Genomic DNA, 26,128 nt, shown 5'->3' on the forward strand with positions numbered 1-26,128 from the left:
TATATATATATATATATATATATATATATATATTAATATTTAATATAATAGTAGTTTTCCATCAAATTCTTACACACATATAATTTAGCAGATATTAAAAAAGGAAACTGGAAATGGCACGCTAGTCCTTAGGAACGCGAATAAATGTGTCACAATTTTAGTTACAAATATCTCAGTTCTCGAGTGGTCAATTGCACGAGCAGTTAGATAATATTCCGCTGTACATGCAGCGTAAGTCTCATCAAATTCTCACGAAACTCGTTTCACAACACGACTATCTTAATAGTGCTTTCCGCCGCGCATTTTTCTTAGCGTTATCTGTCCACAAAGAGATCGCTCGTTGATAAATTTTACTTTTAGACACGCACGCGCGAACACACACACACACACACACACACACACACACACACATATATATATATATATATATATATATATATATATATATATATATATATATATATGTATGCATATGAGTCACCTAACGTTAGATTCTAAAATATCTGTCGTTTTTTTACAGGAAAATATGTAGATGAGTCACCTAACGTTAGATTCTAAAATATCTGTCGTTTTTTTACAGGAAAATGTGTAGATGAGTCACCTAACGTTAGATTCTAAAATATCTGTCGTTTTTTTACAGGAAAATATGTAGATGAGTCACCTAACGTTAGATTCTAAAATATCTGTCGTTTTTTTACAGGAAAATGTGTAGATGAGTCACCTAACGTTAGATTCTAAAATATCTGTCGTTTTTTTACAGGAAAATATGTAGATGAGTCACCTAACGTTAGATTCTAAAATATCTGTCGTTTTTTTACAGGAAAATGTGTAGATGAGTCACCTAACGTTAGATTCTAAAATATCTGTCGTTTTTTTACAGGAAAATATGTAGATGAGTCACCTAACGTTAGATTCTAAAATATCTGTCGTTTTTTTACAGGAAAATGTGTAGATGAGTCACCTAACGTTAGATTCTAAAATATCTGTCGTTTTTTTACAGGAAAATATGTAGATGAGTCACCTAACGTTAGATTCTAAAATATCTGTCGTTTTTTTACAGGAAAATGTGTAGATGAGTCACCTAACGTTAGATTCTAAAATATCTGTCGTTTTTTTACAGGAAAATATGTAGATGAGTCACCTAACGTTAGATTCTAAAATATCTGTCGTTTTTTTACAGGAAAATATGTGAGAAATAAATTTTGTGTTTGGAAAGAATAAATATCGTGGTCGGTCAACACTTCCAACCACACGGAGAAAGTATTGCGGTAAAAATTGAAGTTATATTTCTCTTGTTTCTTTTTTGTAAAAAACTGAACTATATGCCGAAGTTCAAAACAATTTCAATCATGAAATTGTAGTACAAATTACTACTAAAGCAATAAATTTGACGAACTATCTGATACATGATATAAAAGTAATTAATGTAATAATTATCGTGATTCAAGTAATTGCAACAATGTTTTAGTAAAAAAGTAATCGTACGTAAAATTTTTACAACAAATATATAATAATTTCAGTCATAATCCTGTATGGTCTAAGATGTATACAGAAATTTTGCAATTTTTACCACATTTTCTCTGTGCACACAATTTATTCCTTACACGAATGCCTATAAATATAAAAAAACGACAGAAATATTTTAGAAAACTTAAAATTAGGCGACTCATGTACATGACTCTGTAGATGTAAAATGTTTAAAAGCCATTGTGTGATATTTTAACAGCATTTTAACAACGTGGGGCTCGTATGACGATTTTTGCTACAGGATTTTGATATTTGTGAAATTTTTGAATGGCACTGTTATTGGCTGTTATGACTAATTATATTTTACACGCGAATACCAGAGAATTAATCATCGCACAAAGTTTACCTCTGGCACAGCTAATCGCCATGAATTCGCATTTGCGGACTTCGTAAGGATTGAAAATGAATTTCCGTGCAAGTCAAACATAGTTCGCATTTTCGACTACTACGTTCACCTATTCCCTTCTTTTTCGTCGAATTCGCTGTTCCGAATTCTTCTACTTCTTTTTTTATTCTTTTTTACCACAGACTCGTTTATCGCGCGGACTCACGAGGGGTATCGACATCTGGTTAAATCGCGCAGGAATTGACCTGCTTCTTTTTTCTGCTTCGCGAAGACGCGCGTCGCTGACACTCAAAGGATTATCGTGGTTGTGTACACCGACAAATTCGAATTTACACCGCGAACACACTTTGCATGTACAGTCGCGCGAATTGGAGCATGTTCTGTTTCGTGCAATCAATTGCCGGTATATTACCGCGATACGTTGCACGTGCAATTTCTGTATTAGATTATGCGATCGTGCCGTGATTAATTGCGAGTCGCAATTGTACCAGCAATTATTGGCAGCCGGCGGAAAACAGGTAGAAATATAACGAGGAAGGAGGGATCGGCCCTGTAAATCGACTTACCTGCGGGTCGCCGACTTCGGACATGCACGATCCACACGCGCTCGGTGCCGATCGATTGGCCGCAAATCTCGATCCTGAAACAGCAAGGACAAGGAGCCGGTTAGACGCTGTTAGGTGCTGCGAATTAGGCTTGTACATACATCAAGGCGATGCACCGTTAGCTGCGCATCACCCCGCGCTGAATTGGGTAGAAGTGAAAAATCGACACTCTCCTCTCGGAAAGCGCCGTGACGGCGACGTTCGTGCAGCGCAAGCAAACTCGCGCGCGATCTCTCCCACCCTCCTCCGACGTCATAATTCGACACGGTCGAAGCAAAAAAGGACGAATGAACCTCAAGCGAACGATTTCGGGCGCATTTCCGGACGTCGTTCTCTGTCGCTTCGCGCGAGATACATATACACAAAATCGTACATATATAGAGGAACATTTACGTGCACTAAGAGAAAAATGTATGATATTTGGAACTATGACATAGTAAAAAGATTATAGTTAGGAATATCTTTTTTATAATAAATGTCACCATAATGTTTGTAATATTTACAATATAAGCATAGTATAACTGACTCATGTAAAACTTTTACCAAGAATTATAATTATTTTAAACAAAAGACATAGTAAGGTAGCAAATATTAAATGGTAAGAAAATTAACTATTTTATATAGTCAATACAATTGGAATATTTGAAAAATATGGGTACATGTAACTATATTCCCAAAGCGTGCTCTACTATACACATAGAGTAATAAGATGGTGACTATAAATGTGTGTTCTACTATATCTTCGTGTTTAGATGAACTATAAATATATGTTTGAGGTCAAAACGAACTATAGTGAGATTATAGTTATTCCAACTATTTTTTTCTCAGTGTGGGTCGTTCAAAAAATAGGTGGCTTTAATCCTTTCGTTACACTAAGAGAAAAATATAGTTGTCTTTGGCGTCAACTATACTCTTTTGTGATTTTAATCACAAAAATAGAAAAACCATTATTTTAGTAAGTGTTATTAGAAAAACGATTTTTCTAATTTTTTTTTTTTTTTTGTTAAAATTACAAAAAAAGTATAGTTGACGCCTAAAGCAACTATATTTTTCTCTCAGTGTACTCTCTTAAAATGAATCAGTGAAACATCACTGAAAACAGTGAATATACACTGAAAGTACTCAATGCCATACTTATAACTGATATCAGTGACTATTTACTGATTCACTTTAAGACAGTATCACACGAAAAAAAAGATTTGATTGAATTAACCAGATATTTGGCCGAATATGAACGATCCAGAAATTCCGATTGAAGTAACCCGGATTCTGTTTAAGTTAACAAGATTTTTGGTAGACTAACCAAACATATCTGATTAAATAACCATGTTTGGTTAGTCTACCAAAAATCTTGTTAACTTAAACCGAATAACAGAATTCGGGTTACTTCAATTGGAATTTCTGGATCGTTCATATTCGACCAGATATTTATTCAACTAAATCTTTTTTTTCCGTGCAATTTTGTTTACTAAAGATACAATCTTCTGTATTACTTTACTTTCACTTCATTAAATACATTAATATAATAGTTACATTAATATATAGTATACATAGTATACATTAATATATAGTTTTAATAGAAAATGTATTCTGAATTGCAAAAAGCTTTTTATTCAATTAAATAAGGTTATTATTAATGGTAAGTTAGATATTGGTAGCGAAAGGATTAATACAGAGATAGCGTGAATTTAACCAAATCTTTATTACTGTATTTCAGAATTATCTTTCATTAAGTTAAATATAACAATATAGAGCGATCTGTCGATCAGTCTTTGTTTGACGGTGCGCTGAAGTGAACGCCTCGAGTGTTTCTGTGCGTTCATTGTTTTGACTGTTCTCTTGTTCTTGAAGTGAAGTGGTAGACCCAAGTTTCATTGGCGGTTATGAATCGATGCTAAAGGTCCTTCAGATCGCAGCGAAATCATGCCAAAAGGTGCGAGGAACAATGAAACTGTTCGGTTCAGTCGTTGCTGGTGTGACCAAAAGCCGCTCCTAGAGTTCACTTTGGGGCTTTATCCATTACACTAATCACATTGATCGACAGATCACTTTACACTGTCACGCTTAACCCATTAAAGGATGGCTCTGAAATATAGTCATAAAGATTTAACCACAAATCCGCGTTATCTCTGTGTCAGACCACGTGCTTTCTGAACGGAAGAGCAGAAAACAGAAAGTCAGAAGGCAGTCAGAACTGGTAGAGAAGCAGAGACTGTCGACTACCAACTGGCCACCAGCACGAATTCCGATTGGCTTTTCTGCTTTCCACTTTTCCGCCGAGCTGCGAATCCTCCCTTAGAGTTGCGCCCACTCATTTACGTTACATCGTTTAATCTCTGGCCAATTCTTTGTGTTAACAGTCGTAAAGCGCTTCGCCTCCGAGCGCTCGCTTCGACATAAATCCCACCCGTTAATTGCGCCGTACGCTAGCGCGAGTAATTTCAACGCTCGCTCGCTCGCTCTCACAGCCGGAAGCGGCCTGACGAAATAATATTCCGGCTAAATGGCGGCTCGTGAATCCCGAGTCCGAATGCGCGATAAAACCAATGCCGGCAACGTGTTTACACTTTTACGAGGTGTCAGCGAAGTGCCAGCCGCGAGTTGCGCTCGCGACATCATCAACTTATACGACGCCCTTAACCCTTGCCGCAGCGCACCGGATTATTAATCCGCCATCTTTTCGGTCGTTTGTGACCGCGGGCGTGTGCCGATTTTATTATTGCCCCGCGAAATCTCGAGGGAGAGTGGGAATTACACACGTAATAATAACGCGAGTACTGTCTCTAAATTTCCCTTGGAGCGAAATTCCACTCGGAAAGTGGAATGGCCATCGAGTCACTCGAATTCGAGTGGATTTTCATTCGGAATCGTCGCGAGTGGATACACTGAGGGAAAACATTGTTTAAAAGATAAACTATATGTATTCACAGTGTAGGTACTAATGACATATCTATTTATACACTAATACCATATAATTTTACACTGAGAGATATTTCTCAAATGAGAAAACATTTTCCTAAAACCATAGTTAGAACCATAGCCACAAAAACAATTTACTTAAACATGATTTAAACATGTTATTAGTAACTATCGCGAAATATTCTTTTATTCTTTAGATATTTTTTCTCTTAGTGTATTTTCACTCAGAATTGAAGATTGAATCTATATTTATATTTGTATATTTTGTATATTTTGTATTTTTTGTATATTTTGTATATTTTATATGTATATTTTGTTTTAATACGGTTTAAGTACTTTTTTCTCATAACGTAACCATTGGTCCAGTAAGGGATCTGATTTTTTAGTAATTTCTAGAAGCTAACAAGTAAACCTACTTAAAAGTTACACTCTGATTTCTTTCTAATTTGGCATGAATGTACAACAAATATTTAGGTTATATTTTTTCATTTTGGCCCGCTTTAAGTCTCACGGGCAGTTTATCGCTTTTTAATGTTCTCACTCCTATCATCAAGTGCAACAAAAATGCACAAGAAATAAAATTGAATACAAGATATAGTTAAATAATTTTAACAAAATCGGCATAGCTGAGACACGAACCATTTTAAATTTCTTTAGCAGAGATTCCAATCGAAATATTTCAAATCTGTGTTAAATTAGTCAAAAGTGATTTTCGGCCAAACCGAAATCAAGCAATTTTAATTACAATTTTAAGAAAATCGGCATAGCTGAGACACGAACCATTCTAAATCTCTTTAATCGAGATTCCAACCGAAATATTTTAATTCTGCGCTAAATTAATCAAAAATGGTTTGAATTTCGGTCAAACCAAAATGCAAAAATTTTAACAAAATCGGCAATTTTAATTACAATTTTAATAAAATCGGCATAGCTGAGACATGAATCATTCTAAATTTCTTTAGTCAAGATTCCAACCAAAATATTTAAAATCTGTGCTAAATTAGTGAAAAATGATTCGAATCTCAGCCAAATCGAGAAATTATTTATATAAATAATTTTTTTTCCACTTTTTATATGTTTTGTTTAAACATTTTATTATTTATACAAATTTTACACATTTGACTTTATATTCATAATCAGCAAGTCAAAAACGTCTATATCTTTTATTCTTTCTCTTGTAAGTTTTCTCATTGGACTATCGGTTGTGTTCTGAAATGCATCAGAAAAAAGAGTATTCACACCATTACTGAAGCCAAATGCGATTCTCTCTATACTGAGAGAAAAAATGGTTGATCCAACTAAAATTATAATTATTTTTAGTCCTAACCATATTCTTTGGCTATTCTCACAAAGAAATTGGCAATAGTAACATAAAGTTATTAAGCCATTAATTAGTTGAGTTCAACAGATGATTCGTAGCAGCTGTCACTAACATCATAGCTATCACTAACATCATAGTAAAATTTAATTTAAGAAATGATTTAATTTAAGAAATTTAACTTAAGAAATGATTTTTTTTTATATCCATAATTTGTAGTAATTATTTCTCCACGTAATCACAGCTACAAACACTTTTTAGTAGATATAGACGACTGAAGCATTCGCTTATATAAGTCAGAAAGAACTCTAAGCCTGAATGAATGAAACATTCGCGATTTCGAGCAGCAGTATTTTCATTATTGCTTCGAGTAAAAATACTGCCGTTTTTCGCTCGCTTTGATTCCTTTTTGAGAAATTTATAGAGGAAGCAGCGAAGAACGGGGAAGAGGAAAATTATCGAGCAACGATTCGAGTAAACATCAAGTCGTCGGGGGGACATTTGACAGAGATCTCCGGTTGGGAGATATCCCGCGGAGAAAGAACGTTAATTAATCAACGACGCGATCGTTCAAAAGTTAATCAATCTACGGCGGGGCAAATGAGAATAAGTTCCTAAACGCCCCGTGCGTTCGGTGCGCAATTGACTGAGACTTCCCTCGGTCGAGTCAGCCGGATCTTTTTTCCACTTCCTGTGGGCGCGCTGAGAGATGCGATAAAATACACGGCGTAATTCCCGTCGTCGAACTATCGGCGGCGTCACGATCGGTGTGTAATTAAGCCGCTAATTAGCTGAGTTAAACAGGCGATTAGTAGCAGCTGTTACATGACATCGGCACGTCTTGGACAGTATTTGATGTCGCGGGTTACGATCCCGATCCCTCCTTCTCCTCCCCCTCCTTCTGCTCCTGCTGTTGCTGCCGCTGCCGCCTCCTCGCCAGCCCTCCTTGACATTGCGCGTCTCCCCGGAGGCTCCCTGAGCGTCTGATTAACTTGGTATGAAATTATATCCCATCTTTGCGCCCTCCCTTAATACTTCGCACCTAGACTCACGTGGTAGTCGGGCAAGCGCGACGATACGAGAATCAAACAATTAAAACGCTTCAGGTCACCGGGACCATGGAGATAAGAGCTGCGAGAGAGCCCGAGATAATCCCTCGAATTTCGAGATGTCGGGGAACAGAGGAAACGCGACGCCTTTCCGAAAATGTCACCATCTCGAGATGCTGGACGGTCGTGAGATTTTGAAAATCCAAGGAGGGAGTGGCTCGGAAACTCGGGAGGTGCGTCGGAAACGCGAGAGAAACGAGCGAATCTCCGAACTAAGCGGAGAAAAAATGCTCGACACCGACTTCGTGGGAGATGAGGAAAGAAACACTCGTTTCGATTGGATCATTCATTATCCCGGGAGTTCCGTCATTTTCCAAAGTCATCCTCAAGCCGACGTCAAACTCCCCGAGTCCTTCATCTCTCCTTTAACAGTTCACACCTCGACTCAACCTCTCAACCACGTCGACTGCAAGGCGCTACAGCTGCAGCTGCAGTTCTCGCGTGCATCCGCAAGGGAGGGTGGCCGCGGCAACGGGGGGTGGAGAGGATTGCAGGAAGGATGGCTATGGCGCGAGATGATTGTGGGGGGCGAACGGGGTGTGCGGGGGCAGCGGATCGTACATACGCGGCCGGTGCATGCGGTAATAGCGATACATACGGTGTACCAGTCAAACGCATACCGTATTGATTTTAATATCTGCGTTAGAAAATGGGAGGAGGGAAGAGGGAGAAGAGAGGAGGAGGAGGAAGAGGAGGAGAATGTGTCGGCGTCGGAGGAAGAAGGAGAGGAGGTGATGGTGGCGGTGGAATAAGAGAGAGAGAGAGAGAAGAATAGGAAGGAGAGAAACGGAGAAAGAAACACTGCTTTCACGCGTCGTTAAGGCACCTGTGGCTGATGCACTTTTACTGCACCGGCCTTCTACGCGCTTGCTAAGTCGATTCTGATCTACTCTACTAGACCAGCATTCATAGTGAGACCTTATATTTAAGATTAAGTCTAAGTTTATCGTCAGATGCTGTATGGAGGTGAACTTAGAGTGATTTGAGAAATAGACTTATAATACAGATAATATAGATCGACTTATAAATACCGAGAGGAATATATGTAGCATTCTGCAATCTTGTAAAACGTAAGGCGTAGTTTGTGTGTATATTCTGTCTGAAGTATAATCAGTACGTTCTTCACTGAAATGTTATAACTGGTGGTTTAGTTTTTAGTTTTATATATATAGCATTGTAATCACACAATAAATTCTCGCTGGAAGGATCTAACGTTAATAGCAGCTCCTATTATCGAGTTTGTAAACACAGACAGTGTTATTGTACGCAAGGCGCATGAAAGCCGTTAATTCCGTCGTTGTGAACGCAAAACTTTGTCGAACTTGATACTGCTAATATAACAAATTTGTGTGCTACAAATTTTGCAGTGAAACCTTGCTTCCACTAGTCGAAGACCAGCGAGATATAAGACAAAGCAGTAAAGTGAAAGTGTTAAAAATCATAGAATGCTCGTTGAATATTGATGAAATAATCCTTCTATCGATTTAATCAGAAACATTCTTACGAGAAATATCAGTAATTATTCGTTTTAAGAGAGCACATTTACACGGAAAAACGATTGGCCCTTACATAAATCTGGTTATGCCAACCAGATTCAAAATTGAATTCAATACTGATTTCACGAGATAGACTTAAAGCTGTTAAAAAAAGGCGACAGCGCGAGCTCGCGAGTCAACGTCACTCCTTAACTCGGCGAGCAATGAGAGGTGCAAAGTAGAATTGACGATTTTTCTTCTGTGAAGAAGAAAATGAAGATGTGCGAATTATTTGAAAATATCGACTTGCGGAAATGTAGTAACAGATCTCGCATAATAGCAATCTTGGAACGTCATATTTCCTTCTAATTTCCTTCTAACGAGTAATGAATCTCATTAATTTTCTTCTAACAAGTAGATATGTAATGAGTAAAAGTGAACAAGTAATATTGGTAAATCTTCCTACTTCAAAAGAACCAATTAACGTAGAATTAAATAATTAGGAAGAAGTCGTGAAGTTCTGATATCAATAACTAGAATTCAAGATAATTAAAAAGCTGATTACGTCTCAAGTGAGTGTCCAGAAAAAATATTCAGCATGTACGTAATCATACGCGTTCAAATACTGTTCCTGTAATTTAAAACCATTTGCGATAATATCAAATAATTGGCTCTTATGAGCCATGTTACCAATAATGTTATTAAATAATACATAATGTTGTCAATTAAAAGTTAAATTTCATCGATTTGATTCGAATGGAATTTCGTCGATTCGATTCAACTCGACATGGGAAATCCTTGATTCACATATCTCTAGAGGAAAGGAAAATGTTTCGTTTTTCGGAATTTCGGTGCCACGCGCGGATGGGAAGTTGTAATTGCATGGAGAGAGTGTACACGGAAGTATCTTCTGGCAAATGCCGGTGATTAATTCGCCGAATAAACGTCCGGGTAAAAATATCCTCGTTCACGAAATTGGTATCCAAAATGACGCGGTAAATGGACGACGGGGCAAGTTAAAGCGGGTTTGTAAATGACGAACGCGCTAATGATCAGTGACAGTGGCTAATTAATTAGTATCGAATGTTCCACACAGCCGAGGCGATTAAGCGCGGCGAAAATCCTAATCACCGGCGTATCAGTCGGGACAAACATCGCGACGGATGCATGCTGGATTCGTTCAATTTTCCATATGCACGTCCATATATAACGAGAAGATACATGTGTATCATTCAGCGATTAAAATTACAATAGAAACGATCGAGAAATGACACCCGTAAGTGATTTAGAAGTAGATGAAGAGCGACTGTTAGTAACCAGCGCGTCTCTCTCATACATACAGGAGGTGCAGTGAGGGAACTTTATACTAAGAGAGTGTGTTCCTAGGATCAACTTAAGTAAAACATTTCCTATAAGCATGAAGGAGCAATTCGCAGTAACGTAGATACAGTCGTTCAGAGTTAATAAATGAATTACAATGTTTGAGATGACTTATTATTGAGAAGAAATCGTCCAGCAATAAATCAAAGACAGACATAAAAAAATGTTTAATCTATAATTCAAAATATTATTATTTAAAACTATTGAACAAAAGTGGAAATCATATTTGTTCATACATACAGGAGGTGCAGTGAGGGAATTTTATACTAAGAGAGTGTGTTCTTAGGATCAACTTAAGTAAAACATTTCCTATAAGCATGAAGGAGCAATTCGCAGTAACGTAGATACAGTCGTTCAGAGTTAATAAATGAGTTACAATGTTTGAGATGACTTATTATTGAGAAGAAATCGTCCAGCAATAAATCAAAGACAGACATAAAAAAATTTTTAATCTATAATTCAAAATATTATTATTTAAAACTATTGAACAAAAGTGGAAATCATATTTGTTCATACATACAGGAGGTGCAGTGAGGGAATTTTATACTAAGAGAGTGTGTTCTTAGGATCAACTTAAGTAAAACATTTCCTATAAGCATGAAGGAGCAATTCGCAGTAACGTAGATACAGTCGTTCAGAGTTAATAAATGAGTTACAATGTTTGAGATGACTTATTATTGAGAAGAAATCGTCCAGCAATAAATCAAAGACAGACATAAAAAAATTTTTAATCTATAATTCAAAATATTATTATTTAAAACTATTGAACAAAAATGGAAATTACATTTGTTCAAATTGACTTCCTCCGGCTATGATATATCGCGCATTGCGATCTGAAATGAACAGCCGCACGAAGAATTTCGTAATTGTTTCCTCTGTCGACGTTTATTCTCATTTTCGTCGCCTCATTAATACATTGTATTAATGCAGATCCATTAGCTCCTTCTTATCTGAAGAAAAGAGACTCCTTTTTTCAAAGGAAAAGAGAGGAACCTTATTTTAAAAAATTAAGAAAGGCAAACCGGATGTAGTTGTTAGGTTTAAAATAGCTATTGTAAATTTCATGTTTATAAGAAGCTTTTTGCTTAAAATTGATCCCAGGAACACGCTCTCTTAGTATGTACACAGTGTTGCATTAATATACAGATCAGAGTATAACGGGTGAAACGATTTGCGACACTTTATCATATTTCTTTTAATGAGGAGAACGAGTGTAATCTGTTTAGCAAACGAGCATATCAGCAAGTTCAAGCTGAATCTATGTCCGGGCACGCACAGCTGCCAGCGAAGAGCGAGCAAGCAACCCGTCATAATGACCAATATGTTGATGCAACGCTCTGTACAGTTCGTCATGGGACACCCTGTATGTAGTAAATGGCAATAAGTTATAAATTCGAACGCGCGATGTGTGATGATCGATGAGACTTTTCGTGCGTGCGACTGATGCGCAGCCTTAAAACTTAGACGCGCAAATACAATGACATTAAGCCCACGATATAGCACGCCTCTCGGAATAACGAGAGAAAGGAAGGCGCAATCCCCTTGGTATGCCGGCGATGTTGCGCGTAACAATAACGAAACTAGTTATAAAGATCGAAGCGTAAAGGGATTAAAGTGGATACAGCTCGTTCCACTTTTGTCGGTGAATTGATCAGAACTTAATTGAGTCTAGAGCACACTCTATACACCGGCCGAGCAAACCAAACTGCCACGTTTACTAAAGGCACTCATCTGGAATAATAATTCGCGTAGCTTTACATAATGGGATTAGTTATTTAGAGCCAATCGAACGTAATTGCGATACCGAATACTTTCACAAAGCAAGGCTAATAATTACTGCAAGTTTAAAAAAAAAAAAAAAAGTAACTACCCATACAGCACAAATCTTCAAAGAACATTCTAAGGATGTTCTAAGGACATTCTAAGAACGTCCCAGAACATTCTCTGAAGATTTTGTGCTGTCTAGGTATCTATTAGAAAAATGGAAACAGTCAATTAAGATGTAGTTCTGTGTCTAAGTGATTACATCAGAAGCGCGTTTGGCCTTCGAGGAATCATCGACGAGTAGTTAGCGCGATAGTCAATTAGTTTTTCGTAGACATCGAAATTACAGTTTAACGAATCACTTCTTCGGGCATCGACCGGTCTTAGAGGCTTCTTTTTGTCGCGCCAAGTTCGCCTCGCGATGAGCACATGCGGAATGCAATTGCTCGAGCAATTTGAGGCTACGCATCAACAACAATCGAAATTAATTAAGCGCTGTTATTGAAGGCAAAATTTGCAGCCATTACGCGACTTTGCTCACATTCAGCAATTGACAGTGGACCGCAATATGGCGCTTTGTACTGCCTCGTAGGATATTACGCTTTAGGCAAATCTATATGATTCCCATATACCATTCGCGTTACGCCCATGAAACACCCGTGTGTATCGTCGAGGATGTGCGCAAAACGAGTAAAATTAATAATCAAAGGAATAGAGAAATAAATCGCCGAGTTATTAACTTGTCACAAACACGAATAGAATAATATTTTATTATTCGAATAAAACGGTTTATACGTTCTGTTCAGCTTAGCGAGTGTTTCGAGCATCCCGACGTGCACGAATAACATGATTCTTGGGCCCTTCCCACCGCGTGCCTCATCTCCTAAGTATACCGAACATTTCCTAAAAATATTCCACATCTGGGATACATCGACGTTCTCGAGCACATCTCACGAAAACGCAGAGGAGGATGGGAAAAGCGTACGAAGCGAGACACGCGACGTCGGGAATTAATAAAAAATACTAAAAAAACATCCACAGGCAGGCAAAAGAAACAAATGGTACAGAGAAACGTAAGGTAAAACTATTCCCAGATACTAACAATACTGGTACCTAACTCCATTCTTATCATTTTTGTTCTTAAATACAAGTGTTTAAACTTTCACAAAATAGATTATAAATAAATCCCAATATAAGTGCAATATAACGCGAATGTTACGTAACAATTACGTTGTTTTATATTTTAAAGTTGCATTTTGGCATCTTCACTGAAAAAAAAAACTTTGGTATTACTTACCAAATGCGTTTTATCATACCATTTGGTAAATAGTAACCAATAATGGTAAATGTTATCAATGTTTGGTAATAATTACAAAATTGTTAGTAACATTAACTTTCATATAGTAATATTCACTTCTTGTATTTAGTTGATACTATTCTACTAACTAACTACTATTCTACTAACTAAATGTAGTAATTATAACACAGGCTGGATAATTATTACGAAATTTGGTTCAGTGTTGAAGCTTCATCTACAACGTGCTCTTCTTCATCTCTTTCTGACTCGAACTTTAAGCCTCGAGCCAGCGAAAGACAGAGAATAAGAGACAGAAAGCGAAGAGCACATCGTAGATGAAGATTTAAGGAGTCTACGAGCGAGACGAAGAGTTGAGCGTGAAGAAACGAAGACGCGGTGATAAACAGAGCAGAAAGTAGCTCCAACGACTTTCCGTGCCGTTAATATTGAGATCTAATTCGATATTTAACGTACGTTTTCGCGCGATACATATATGCATGAGAGAATAACGTCACTCGCCGCTCTTCCTTCGCTCCCTCCCGCCTCCCCTTCTCTCATCTGCTAAGTATACCCAACATTTCCCGAAACATCCCACATCGAACTTCCCCTATGAAGCCTCCTCTCTCTCTCTCTTCCATCCCCCCGGAGAACCCGTCAACCCGAGACACAGGCCACTACTACCGGAGGGTAGCCGGGTAGCCAGCTAGCTAGCTAGCTGGCTAGGTAGATAGGTAGATAGCTGTAGGGTTATGGGTGGTGTGGGCGGGGTGAGAGGAGGGAACGATGTGGTAGGATACGGAAGTTCCTTCTTTGTCGGCCGCGGAGTCGAATGGCGAACAGACGTACGTACGGACGAAAGGACGGACGGTCGGTCGGTCGGTCCGACGGACGGACGGACGGACGGGTTAAATTTGCATGGACGCTTGTCTGCGTTTCCAATTTCACGCATGCACACATCCAGCAGCAGTGCACAGGAACGGTTGGCGCGAGCGGAGAGAAAGGCAGAGTGAGCGCGAGGGGGGAGGCGGTTGATAATAAACGGCGCCGATTTCCGCATAAATCAAGGCCGCGAATTCCGACGTGCATCTTCGCGAGAGAACAGAAAAAAGGGGGAGAGAGAGAACGAGAAAACGAGGGAGGGAAAGTGAGACAGAGAGAGAGAGAGAGAGTCGGTCCATCGACAACGGCCAAATTAATCCGGCAAGGTTAAACAAGCGGAAACACCCCAACCCGCTCTGCTCCCTCCTCCGCAAACCATTCTCCTTTGCGGCGGTGAATTCCCGCAACGGACCGCTCGGGTTTCCTGTTGCATATTATTACTATTGTTTAATATACATGGCGCCGCGCGCGGAAACTGTTTGATTCGATGTAAATTTCGCCGTCGCGACGAAGATGGCAGCGAGAGTGCAAACTGCCCGCGAGAATTGTAATATCGATGAGGATAATTTCGACGAGTTCGATTTCTCGGCGTCGGAATGTCGTCTCGCGCGAAGATGTTTCACCTCTTCGGCGGCCCTGCGTGTGCATGCACGTTCGGATAATTTTTCTCCCTTTCAATTTAAACATCGTCGACGAAGATTTCAAATGATAGATATGAACTATAAAAAATAAATAGATAAATATGCAAATATTATAAAGCCACACGTCATAGACATGTATACACACACGTTTCTCCTCTCTTTTCTTCTTTATTCACTATCCCGGGAGAGATACTAATTTTGGAAATTTCCCAAAGGTAGGTTTCCTCCGACAAATTTGACATGGTTTCTCAAGTTTTCCCATTTGTTTGTCCCATTTGTTTCAGATTATTATACCATCTCTGTAATGTTGTTTATCAGTTAGAGGCGCGCTTAGCATAGAAACTTAGGACGACGGAATCTCAAAATTGTCTTTTGAATAAGAAAGTAATTGTTTAGTTAAAACCACGATAAGCAGTATGATCGAAACCGTACATCTTTATTCATTTCTTTGAAAAAAATTCGAATAAAGACCTCCAATTTTTCGGCGGGATTTAAGGCAGGAACCTCCCGTTAAACGTGCACGCGTACTTCGACGGGATTGCGAAGTCGACACGGGCTTTCTCTGCAACTGACGCGCGAAACGTCGAAAGCAACGCGACATTTCGGATCCAAAAGTGAGAACGATTTCATGATTGTATGCGCCGAAATGTTCGCTCGTTCATACCGTCGGTGTCCCGACGAAATCGCGCACAGACGCAAGGTCAAAACACCAAAGTCACATTCCGTCACCCGTCACGGGAAGGATCCTCGTCGCTGCGCTTAATTCTATTCTTGCAGAATTCGCCCCCTCCCCCCTCCCTCACGCCCGACCGCATTCGCATTCCTACACTCTTATTACAGATTCGGCGGGCCTCCGTTTCCTCCGTCGATTTTATCATTATTATTCCGCTAACGTGTACGTTTTCTCCTTTCCTTTTTTTCACGGAATCCCTCAGACAGAAACGCCGGCGCGCTTTCCGCTTGCTCCGATGCCACGCTTTTCACGAGCGTTTCTCTTATCAGGGGAGACGCGAGGCGACACAATAAGACGGAAATCTGCTGGAAGGAAGATGCCGCGTCGGACGAAAAGCAAGAGGGTGGAGTTTATCTCGGAAATAAAAGTACGAATAAATAAAACGGGAGGAGGAATGCACGAATGTTCGTACATTAGCCTCCGCGAGAATGCATCCGAGGATGCATATCCCCGGATGCGTTCTTCGATCAAGCGTATGCAGCGAGAGATCCCGGGGATATACAGAGACACACCGAGCGCAGCGCGATATATGGGAGACGGTATCGATACTTCGTCGCGATAATTTTATTTCCGCTCCCTCTCTCCGTCCACGTTATCCACGAGAAATAAGAACATCGTCCTTCTCTTCTCAGTCCCCATTCTTCCCTCTTTTTTGAAGGAAAAACTCGATTTTTGCCTCCAACTTCTCTCTCCCTTCCCCTCTCCTCCCCCGGTGGAATTCGCAAACATAGGTTCGAGGTATAATGAAGTTAAATGATGTTATCTTAAAAACACCACTTACCCCCTCGTTATGCTTTCTACCTCTGCAATTCAAAATCACCCATTATTTTAGTTAAGTTTGAAGATTCATGATTCTGAATTAGGCAAGTTTTGTAAGATACCTCCAATTTTATTCCGCGTTGAAAGCATAATGAGATTAAGTGATACTTTAAGATAACACCATTTAACTCCATTATGCTTTCTCTTTTAACTGTTCTTTCACAGTAATACTTGTGTTTCTTATAGTGAACATTTCAAAGAATATTTAGATTTAGCGAAGGGAGAGTCGGTAATTTGTTGAGACAAAAATTTTAAAACTCTACACCCTTGATAATTGTGATTGTTGCAGTCTTACAAATATTATAAGGCATATGTCATAAGCAAAACGGTAACTCTTGATAACGTGAATCGCGTACCATGCGGTGTGAACGGAAATCAGTCACCGAGAATCGGTCCGGAAGCGCGCGTGAATATTTTTGTGTGTACAATTTCATCGTGTTTTACGTGCATTCCTGGCGCGTAGGCGTACGTTACACGATCGATCCGCGACAGTTTGACAATCACATGTTCCACGGACACGCGCGGGTAGACAGCTCTCTCTCCTCCTCTTTGCCCTTCTCCTGCCCCGCGAACACGCGCGTGAGGTAATAAAAATATAGATAACTCGCCGTGATTCGCGCGAAATTCGCGCCGATGTCACGGAGAGCCGACCTCGTGTCGTCGACATGTATATCCGCCGACTAATGCCGATTATAAATTTCATTTCGGGAGCGCGCTGAAAAGAATTATTTGGCACCGAAATATTTTCGTTACATACGACTCGCGCGGCCGGCGTGCCTTTTATTTGTGTCACGTGCATGTATCGTTGAGAAAGCAAAATGATGCGGCGATTGTGAGTCCCTTAGTTGCGATCGCCAAACATTTCCCATCGATCCCATTAGACTAACTTTCTATCCGCGGCATCGAACTTTTGTTCCGACAAGCAAATCCTTTTTCCAGTGCGAGAGAGAAAAAGAAAATTTCATTCGAGGAGATAATAGCTATTTTGCGAAAATGGCAGCCTGGTACAGAGAAGGTGAGGGAATCCGTTGCCGCCGTCAAATATTTCCTCCCGTCCAATCTTTACATAAGAAGGAAACGTCTTTTTTTTTCTAAAATTGCTTCGACAGAGGGAGAAAAAGGGAGAAAATTTATTTGGGACATTGTCCGCTCAAGCGCTAAAACCATTACATAAAGCATTACATAATTGTTAAAGAGAATTGAAAAATTATATGCAATATAAATATAAGCAGATGCACTGTCTTGTGCATAATACATCAATATTATATTTTCTCTGAAACACACATTAAGCATTGGTCCTTAGCAAATATACAAAATATTCATTTTTCAATTTCTAATATGTATTTGCCGTTCTTATATCGACATCTTATTCCAATAATCAGCAGTTAAACAATGAAAAGGTCTTTTGTTCGTCTTACAAGGACGAGTGTTCTTGTTAGAGTTAGTTAGGTGTTTAACTCCGATTTGGATGAGCTTGAAATTCATAGTAATTCAAACCAAAAGAAGAGACATGTATTTTTTTATATGTACCCAGGCGGACTTTTAGGGGGCGAAACACCCCTTTGAGAAAAATCGGCTTTTTTCTTTAGGAGCATGTTTCGTCAAAAGTATAAGAGATAGAAAAAAATTTTCTAGACAAAAATTAAATGGTTTTAGGAGTACTTTGCAACGACATTATCAGATATTTAAAAATGTTATGATTGTCAACATACCCCCACCACTTTCAAATATCTGATTTTGTCATTGCAAAGTACTCCTAAAATCGTTTAATTTTTGTCTAGAAACTTTTTTATCTCTTATATTTTTGACGATACATGCTCCTAAAGAAAAACCTGATTTTTTCAAAGGGGTGTTTTGCCCCCTAAAAGTCCGCCACGTATAAAAAAATATGTGTCTCTTCTTTTAGTCTGAATTACAATATATTTAAAGCTCATCCAAATCGGAGCTAAACATCGGAGGAACCTGTGTAGGGTTCCTTGTTAGTGCAACAAACTCGAATAACTGAATTGAGAAAGAGAGGAAGAGAGGAATCAAGATGACGCGCGTCGCGTCATGCAGATGCCAAGTTTCCTCGGCGCATAAATACGCAATCTACGTGCCGTTTGTTGACGTCACTAATAAGTAAAATGTCCGTATCATTTTTCAAGTATCGTGCATCTGGTCGAGAATAACCGATTCGCTCGCGGAGCAGCGGCGGTAACAACAAGCTGTTTTATTTAACGGCGAGATGGTGAAATATTTAAATATTTGGCTGTAGGAACAAAGCGATGCGTTCAGACTCAAGATATATGAGCTTAGGCGAGCGGCAATCGATCGGATGCACTTAATGATTCAGTGTTCACGTCGGTACGAATGCTCCCGCGTCGTGCACGCGATAAATAAGTCAAGTGTTATAAGATATTGGTCCGCGCGTCAGGTGACCGAATGTTAAATGTGTCAATCTATGTCAACGCTCTCCATCCGCGCAGAGAAGAGCAAGAAAAAAGCACGGAAAAAGAGCTGCATCAGCTAGGAAATGTCGATGAGATATCTCGCCTTCTTCGATGCTACAAAGTCGCTTTCTATGATATACATGGAGAGAAAACGTGAAATAAAATAAAATTCAGTATGTAATAAAATATAAATTCTTTTGTCAGTTTGATTGTGTTCTTAACACAAGTGCACGCGAATAGATTGTCAGTACAATCCATTAAAAGTGTACAGTAAATCTCACTAAGGAACGCACACGAGCAAAAGAGGTTTAGTTGAACGAGCCGATCTCTGATAAAAAAATAAGCGGATCGGAAATTCCGGTTAAAGTTGTCTGAAATCCGTCTAAATTATCCATCCAACGGATCATTCTTGCATAACCACGGCCAACAAATTCTCTCCACGTGAGGATACAGAAATAGTGACGAAAGATGAAAGGTCGCAGACAACGACTGCTGTTTCAAGAATAACTTGTTTCGCAACCGAGAGTGCAATCAAGCTCGACTCGATTCAAGAGAGCACAATGACCTTTTTTTCCAAGCCGACGGGCGGAAAAAATGTGTTATTTCAGGGAACTTTGCGACACGACGGGCGAAGAAGTAATTTCGCATTTATTCGCCGCTAATTAATGTTAATCTTGTCAATGCACTCCGATTAATTTCATTTAACGAGCGGGCGAAATTTTTCATCTCGTAATGCCGAGACCCGCGGCCCCACGTCCGCGTGAGCCGTCCCTCGCTTCCTCCGTGCAGATTCGACGGGCGATTGATTATTGATTTTCGCCGGTCCATCATTAACATACGTTCTCTCAGCCGGGCCGGGCCGGGATTTACCTTGGAGACCGGCAGCGGCCTCACATTCCGATCCACCTTTGCTTTTATTCCTCATCTCTCGCGATTTTTTTCCGGTTTTTGCGGCTTTTGTCGGCGGGATGGAGCGTGTGTTTTAGGAATGGCGTGGAAAATGGAGACGGAACCAGTTTTGCGTCGAGACAAATTAAATTTCAGCAGGCCGACGCGACGCGACGCGAGCGCGCGTCCGAGCGAGCGAGTGAGTAAACTCGATCGCATGCACGCATGTATGCATGTATGCATGCACGCACGCACGCACTACGCACGCACGCATCCCACGTATCCGTATCATCCCGGATGCACTGGCGTGCATTATGCGCGACGTGTTAGGGGATTTCGTAATTCTCGCGAAAGAGGGAACGAGAGATAGATAGGTAGATAGGTAGAGACAGAGAGAGAGAGAGAGAGAGAGAGAGAGAGAGAGAGACAGAAAGAGAGAAGACGTCTCCTCGCAGGCATCGTGGGACGAAGGATTTCGCGTTGTTCTAAAAATCTCACGAGCATTCGTGAGACTACTCGAAGCCGTGACTGGAATGTACGCGGGACGCGAGTGAAGCGTTGTCGCGTCGCGTTGACAAATTCTCGGGCGAATACAAACCCAATATTTTTCCCCTAACGAAAACGCGATGCACATCGAATCGTTGGAAATTAAAGAGCCGCAGAGCGTACGTACGCTCACCGCACACGTCGTGTATAAACATACGCGCGCATCACCGCGCGACCACCAAAATAGAGCGGCGGATTTTTTGCGAAAGCGCGTTCTCCCAATAATCGCGAGTCCCTTGATAATCTTGCGGATTCCCACAGAGATTTGGATTCTACTTTCAGCCTTACTGTTCCATTCAATATCTATTTTGATATTCTGAAACACCTACATCAACCTATATCTACTTCCTTGGATTCCATCTCACCTACCCGACTCGAAATTTTGATCCTATCTCGCTATTCCATTCAACACCTCCCGAGCCGAAATTTTGGTTTTATGTTAAACCTTGAATTCCACAATGCAGTAGGAGCTGAGTTAGCAAAACTGCGCAATATCAAAATAGGTGTTGAATGGAATAACAAGACTAGTTGTGGTATCCTCGAGTCGATATTTTTATCCTACTTTCAGCCTTACTATTCCATTCAACGTCTATTTTGATACTCTGAAACCTACATTAACCTCGTGATTTTATTTTACCTATCCAAGTTGAAATTTTGATCCCACTTTCAACCTCATTATTCCATTCAACACCTATTTTAATATTCTGAAGTTTATAATGCAATCTATTTTTGACGCTATAAAAAGTCGAAAAACGAAATGTCGGATATCATTAGAGTTAAAGCAAGAGTAAATTATATTTCATTGGAGCCTATTTTGCTAACTTAGCTCCTACTACATTATAGAATTCAAAGTTTAACATAGAGCTAAAATTTCGATTCGGGTTGACCGACACATATCGAAACGTTGATATCACTTCGCCTACAAACAAGTGAAAGTAGGTGACACCCTGTCGAGCGATTCGAGCTTCAGGGACGAGATGGGTGAACGGAAGTTCGCAGTCTAATTTTGAGCGGATTTCGCTCCGATGGAACTTAAATTCGTCGGACCCTGCCGGATTTAATGTTACAAAGCTGTGAGCGCGAAAGGACGATGCTCGATCGAGTTCTCATTGAAAACGGCTCGAGTCGAATCGGTACGCGCTTACGGATCTTGATGACGCGTGTGTGTGTGTGCTGTATGGTAAATTTTCCAAAGAATTTACAGTCGCGAGTCGATTCTCCGCGAGCGAAGTTAAACTCTCCCAGCTTTGGCTCCGCCATAATGCCATGAAGAAAATTGCTCGCGAAACACTCGACACCGAGAGCGATGTTTATAGCACGTATGTTTATAGGGCTGTATTTTTTATAATACCTTCATAACTTGTAATGTTTTATAGCGTTATAAAATAACACGCTTGTTGTTGCATCAAAAATAACATTGCTGCGGTACACCGGGAAAATTGCAATATATACTTTTAGAAATTAAATACCGCGAAAAAAAACTCAAAGGAAGAATTTTTATACGCGTTTTTATGTTGCGGGGATAATTAAATCCACGTTAAAACTTTTTTGTTTCGAAAAATGGAATACTGTTCGTTAACGCTTCCTAAATGATTGCATTAAACTATAAAAACGAAATTGATACATTGTGGCATAAAATTTTGTTACTGCGTCGATAACTTTTCTGTCCTTTTTGTAATCCATTAACGGCCAATATCTCTTCCCCCTGTCTCTCTTTCTCTCATTGTCGGGACAAATAATTTTATTTTGGAAGTCGAATTGAATCTAGTCAGATTTAAAGAATTCTTTCGCGAATTTACCGAGTTACCCACAGCTGTTATTCGGCATTTGACAACGCTAGCGTTAATCTGAAAACGCACAGCCCGACAAAATGAAAGCTATCGCGCGTTATCTGGCATTCTTTCCGTTTTCCCGGACACGACCTCCTCGATAAGACAAAAAGAGATACGCGATACATCGAATACGGCCAAGAGCAACAGTGAACAACGAGAAATTAAGTGGCCGTTTAGTAGTTTAGAGTAAGAATGAACCCTGGACAGTTGTCGCTGAATGTAACGCGAGAAAGTGACGCACGTCGTTGTGCAAAACGGCAGTGGAGGCTAGCGATTAAGAAATTTACAATGACGTCACGTCACGAGTACGAACTCAGATATCGGCGTAACGATGCAGGGCGGCACATTTTCAGTCCGACATTTTCAATATCGAGGCGCTGAGGAGACATCGGAGAGTTGGGGAGGGAGAGAGGAAGGACGAGATAGAGTGAGAGAGAGAAAGAGAGAGAGTACGTCGACATTGTGGATTATTCGAGAGCTCGCAAGAGATAAATAACGCGGTTGCGAGCGACGACAACGGGGCAACAATGATGTACGACGATTAAACATACAATTGTCTGCAAATAAATACCGCTATCGATTAACCCGGCTGTCCTCTCCCCTCCCCCTGTACCGCTCTTTCTATCGGCCGAATTCAGGCCGTTACTCACGCGACATCATCGATCATTGAAAATTTCATTGGAGGGAAAGGGGACTGACACTGGAATTAGACAAGACGCGATATTTTTATTTATGTGGCGGGCGTGCGACGGAACGGGCGTCTCGCCGCGAACGCGCTCGATGATCGCTTTAATAACCGAACGCGCGCGTACCTGTTGATTAGATAAAAATACCCCGCCGCTTAATCCGCCGCTTGTGAACGTTTAATTTTTAAGCTCGCAAGAGGAGAAAACAAGAATAACGCTAGTCAGATATACGCAGAGTCACGCATTAATTAACAAAAATATAATTTCTCTCCGCGTTCGGGGAGTTATTAAATTTCACTGCGAATTTAAAGTATTTCACTGCGCGGAAAATAAACGCGCGCGCGAAAGCGACGGATTTTTGTTTTTTTTTTTTCTTTTTTCTCGGCGAGATAATAATAATGGAAAAGCGCGAGAGGATAGGTGGGGGAGGGCGAGGGGAGAAAAGTTCGGAGAACGCGTACCGGAATATCGCGGACTTTTTCACTGCGATATTTTAATTGTCGCGGTATTTTAAATATTTTACGGATAATTTATTGATCGCGCAATTGATAATGGTTATTTTATATCGACGGGATATCTTGATCGTAAAAAGAAATTATTCGATCATGCCTTTACATTCTGTAAAGAGGATTTCGCAACGCGGGAATTTCAGAAAATAAATGTAATTCAAACAAATGTAATCCTTCATTGTGCCAATTATCCCTTTTCCCACGGCAGAATTCGTCCGCAGCTTTTGATGAGAAGAGAGAGAGAGAGAGAGAGAGGGGAGGAGGAGAAGAGGAGAAAGAGAGGGAAAGAAAGAGACAAGGAGTAGTAGGTAGAGAGAGAAAGTAAAGACAGCGGAGGAGACGGAGAGAGTAAAATTAGAGATGAAAGAAAGGAAGAAAAAAGAAATGAAAGGAGAGAAGGAGAAAGAGAGACGGGGAGAGTGAAAAAGAGATGAAGAGTAGAAAGAGAAAGGGGAAGAGGAAAGGAAGGAAAGAGAAGGAGAAAGAGAGAGAGAACATTTTTAATGACACTTGGAAAAACAGATGCAGACACACTGGAGATAAAAGCGAGTTGACGTGATGATAGGATGCGACGGGAGCAGAGGGTCGTGACGACATCTCGTTGGCGCGATCGCGCGTTAAAAGACTTGCGGCGGGATTTGCCTTACAACTTCCGCGTGCGCGGGCGCTCGCGCGCGAAGAACGCGGGACATTTTAAATAATGTAATAAAAGCGATCGGCTAGAGGCTGTGCGGCGTTGCATTACTTTTACGGCGTCCATGGGGCGCCGCGACGCGCGCGTAAAGCGCGTCGTTTGCATAAGTCGGCGTCGCTTTTCCGCTCAACACAGTTTCACGCAACAACGGGCAATGCGTCGCGTCACGTCGCGTCGCTTCGCGCGACGCCGCGCGACGTAGCGCGGCGCGATGCGGAAGAAAAAAAGGAAGAGAGGAGCGCATTGCCACGTGAAATTGCATGCGTCGTGTGTGGCGTGCCGACGCGCGCGCGCGCGTGTGTGTGTGTGTGTGTGTACGCGGCGGCCGGCTTTATTAGCATCGCATTATTTATTATCCGCGTCGCGCGCGACGCCCTAGTTGCGATAATCGAGCGAGCAAGCGTTTGTGCGGGGGCATGCTGCAGAGCGTCCTCCAGCAGGAAAAATTTCGCGATCACGTCGCACGCTACACAAGGACGAATTGCGCGCGAGGACGTCAGCCAGGGGATCATCCGTGGCCAAGGTGCGCGTTCCCCGCGAAAGTATCAGACAGCCCCGCGGGAATGGCGTACACGTCGCGTTGTGTGCGCGTGAGAGAAAATTTATTTAAAAAATAAAAAATTTTTATCCTCCCTGGATGGATACTAATAACATGTTTACTTGGATCTGAATTCTTCTGTTTAAACAGAATAAACAATCGAGCGTTTTTCACGAAAAGCTACACAGAGAGAGAGAGAGAGAGACAGAGAGAGAATATCACAGTGTGTTCCCTTTCATAGAAATTTTTTTCAATTTCACCATGTTCCTCTATGCAGGAATGTATGGTCGTTAATGGGTCCGAGGAGGATAGTTCATTTCACCAGAAATATGGTAAATTTTTTAATAGCGTGGTCCGATTTCTGAAATATTAATGGCACATATGAAATAAAGGAATACTCGATTACTACAGAATGTCGATCTACTCTTCCGCTCATAAAATTGTGAAGGAATTTTTTACCATAAAGTTCTCTTCGCGTTCGAAGAAAATGCACATTCGTCCGCTTGAAAATGATTTTTCCCAATGTAAGAGAATACGCGTATTAATACAAATGGACATGTTATCAGTGGCCGTCGCGCACGAATAAATATTTTTTTTTTTTTTTTTTAGATATTTCTCCTCTCATCATGGGGACGGAATACTCGAGGAATCGTGAATCCGAATGATGAAAATTGAGAGAGATTCGCCAGGAGAACATGGAAAATTTCAAAATCTCGACGAGAACGACACGATCTTTCGCATGCCGCGGGTTTAATTTCAATCAGATACCTCTCTGCCCTCCTCCTCCTCTCCTTTTTTCTATATTTTTTGTTTCTTTCTCTTTTTGCGAAAATTCGCTTCCCCCGACGTAATTTCCAAGATATTTAATCTTCGTGGGCTTCAAGCCAACGCGACACCGGTGTGATGTCCGACTGGACTTCGTTATAATTAACAAGGGAACGTTCCGCGAACGCGGATATTCTCTCTTCTCTTTTTCCCGCTGAGCAGCGGGATCCTCTTTGTGAGCCGCGTATGTCAGAATATCGATTCGTTCGGGGGATGCTGAATAGCTGGAATTAACAAGACGAATAACATCAGAAACCGACTCGCGCGTACCACGCAGTTGCCGCCCACATGTCCCTCGACTCCCCCATCACCTCCTCTCTCTCTCTCTCTCTCTCTCTCTCTCTCTCTCTCTCTCTCTCTCTCTCT

General features: G+C 40.6%; 1 protein-coding gene and 1 long non-coding RNA gene across 6 annotated transcripts in view; one reads left to right on the top strand and one right to left on the bottom strand.

Annotated features, from left to right (window-relative positions):
* The window catches only part of LOC116841559, a 271,814-nt gene extending 245,723 nt beyond the window's left edge, over positions 1-26,091 (top strand). The window contains exon 7 of the long non-coding RNA XR_004377570.1: positions 25,547-26,091. This is a non-coding gene — a long non-coding RNA (uncharacterized LOC116841559). The remainder of the gene's footprint in view (positions 1-25,546) is intronic.
* LOC116841558 overlaps positions 1-26,128 on the bottom strand; it is a 372,377-nt gene that overhangs the window by 279,101 nt on the left and 67,148 nt on the right. For all 5 annotated transcript variants that reach the window (XM_032809626.1, XM_032809629.1, XM_032809625.1 and 2 more), the window contains one exon: positions 2,440-2,513. In XM_032809626.1, the coding sequence (XP_032665517.1) occupies positions 2,440-2,463 (24 nt within the window). In that variant the 5' untranslated portion in view covers positions 2,464-2,513. The remainder of the gene's footprint in view (positions 1-2,439; positions 2,514-26,128) is intronic.

The sequence above is a fragment of the Odontomachus brunneus genome, unplaced genomic scaffold, assembly GCF_010583005.1.
Source record: "Odontomachus brunneus isolate Ranch 3 - 2012 unplaced genomic scaffold, Obru_v1 Obru_scaffold_016, whole genome shotgun sequence".
Lineage (NCBI taxonomy): Eukaryota > Metazoa > Arthropoda > Insecta > Hymenoptera > Formicidae > Odontomachus > Odontomachus brunneus.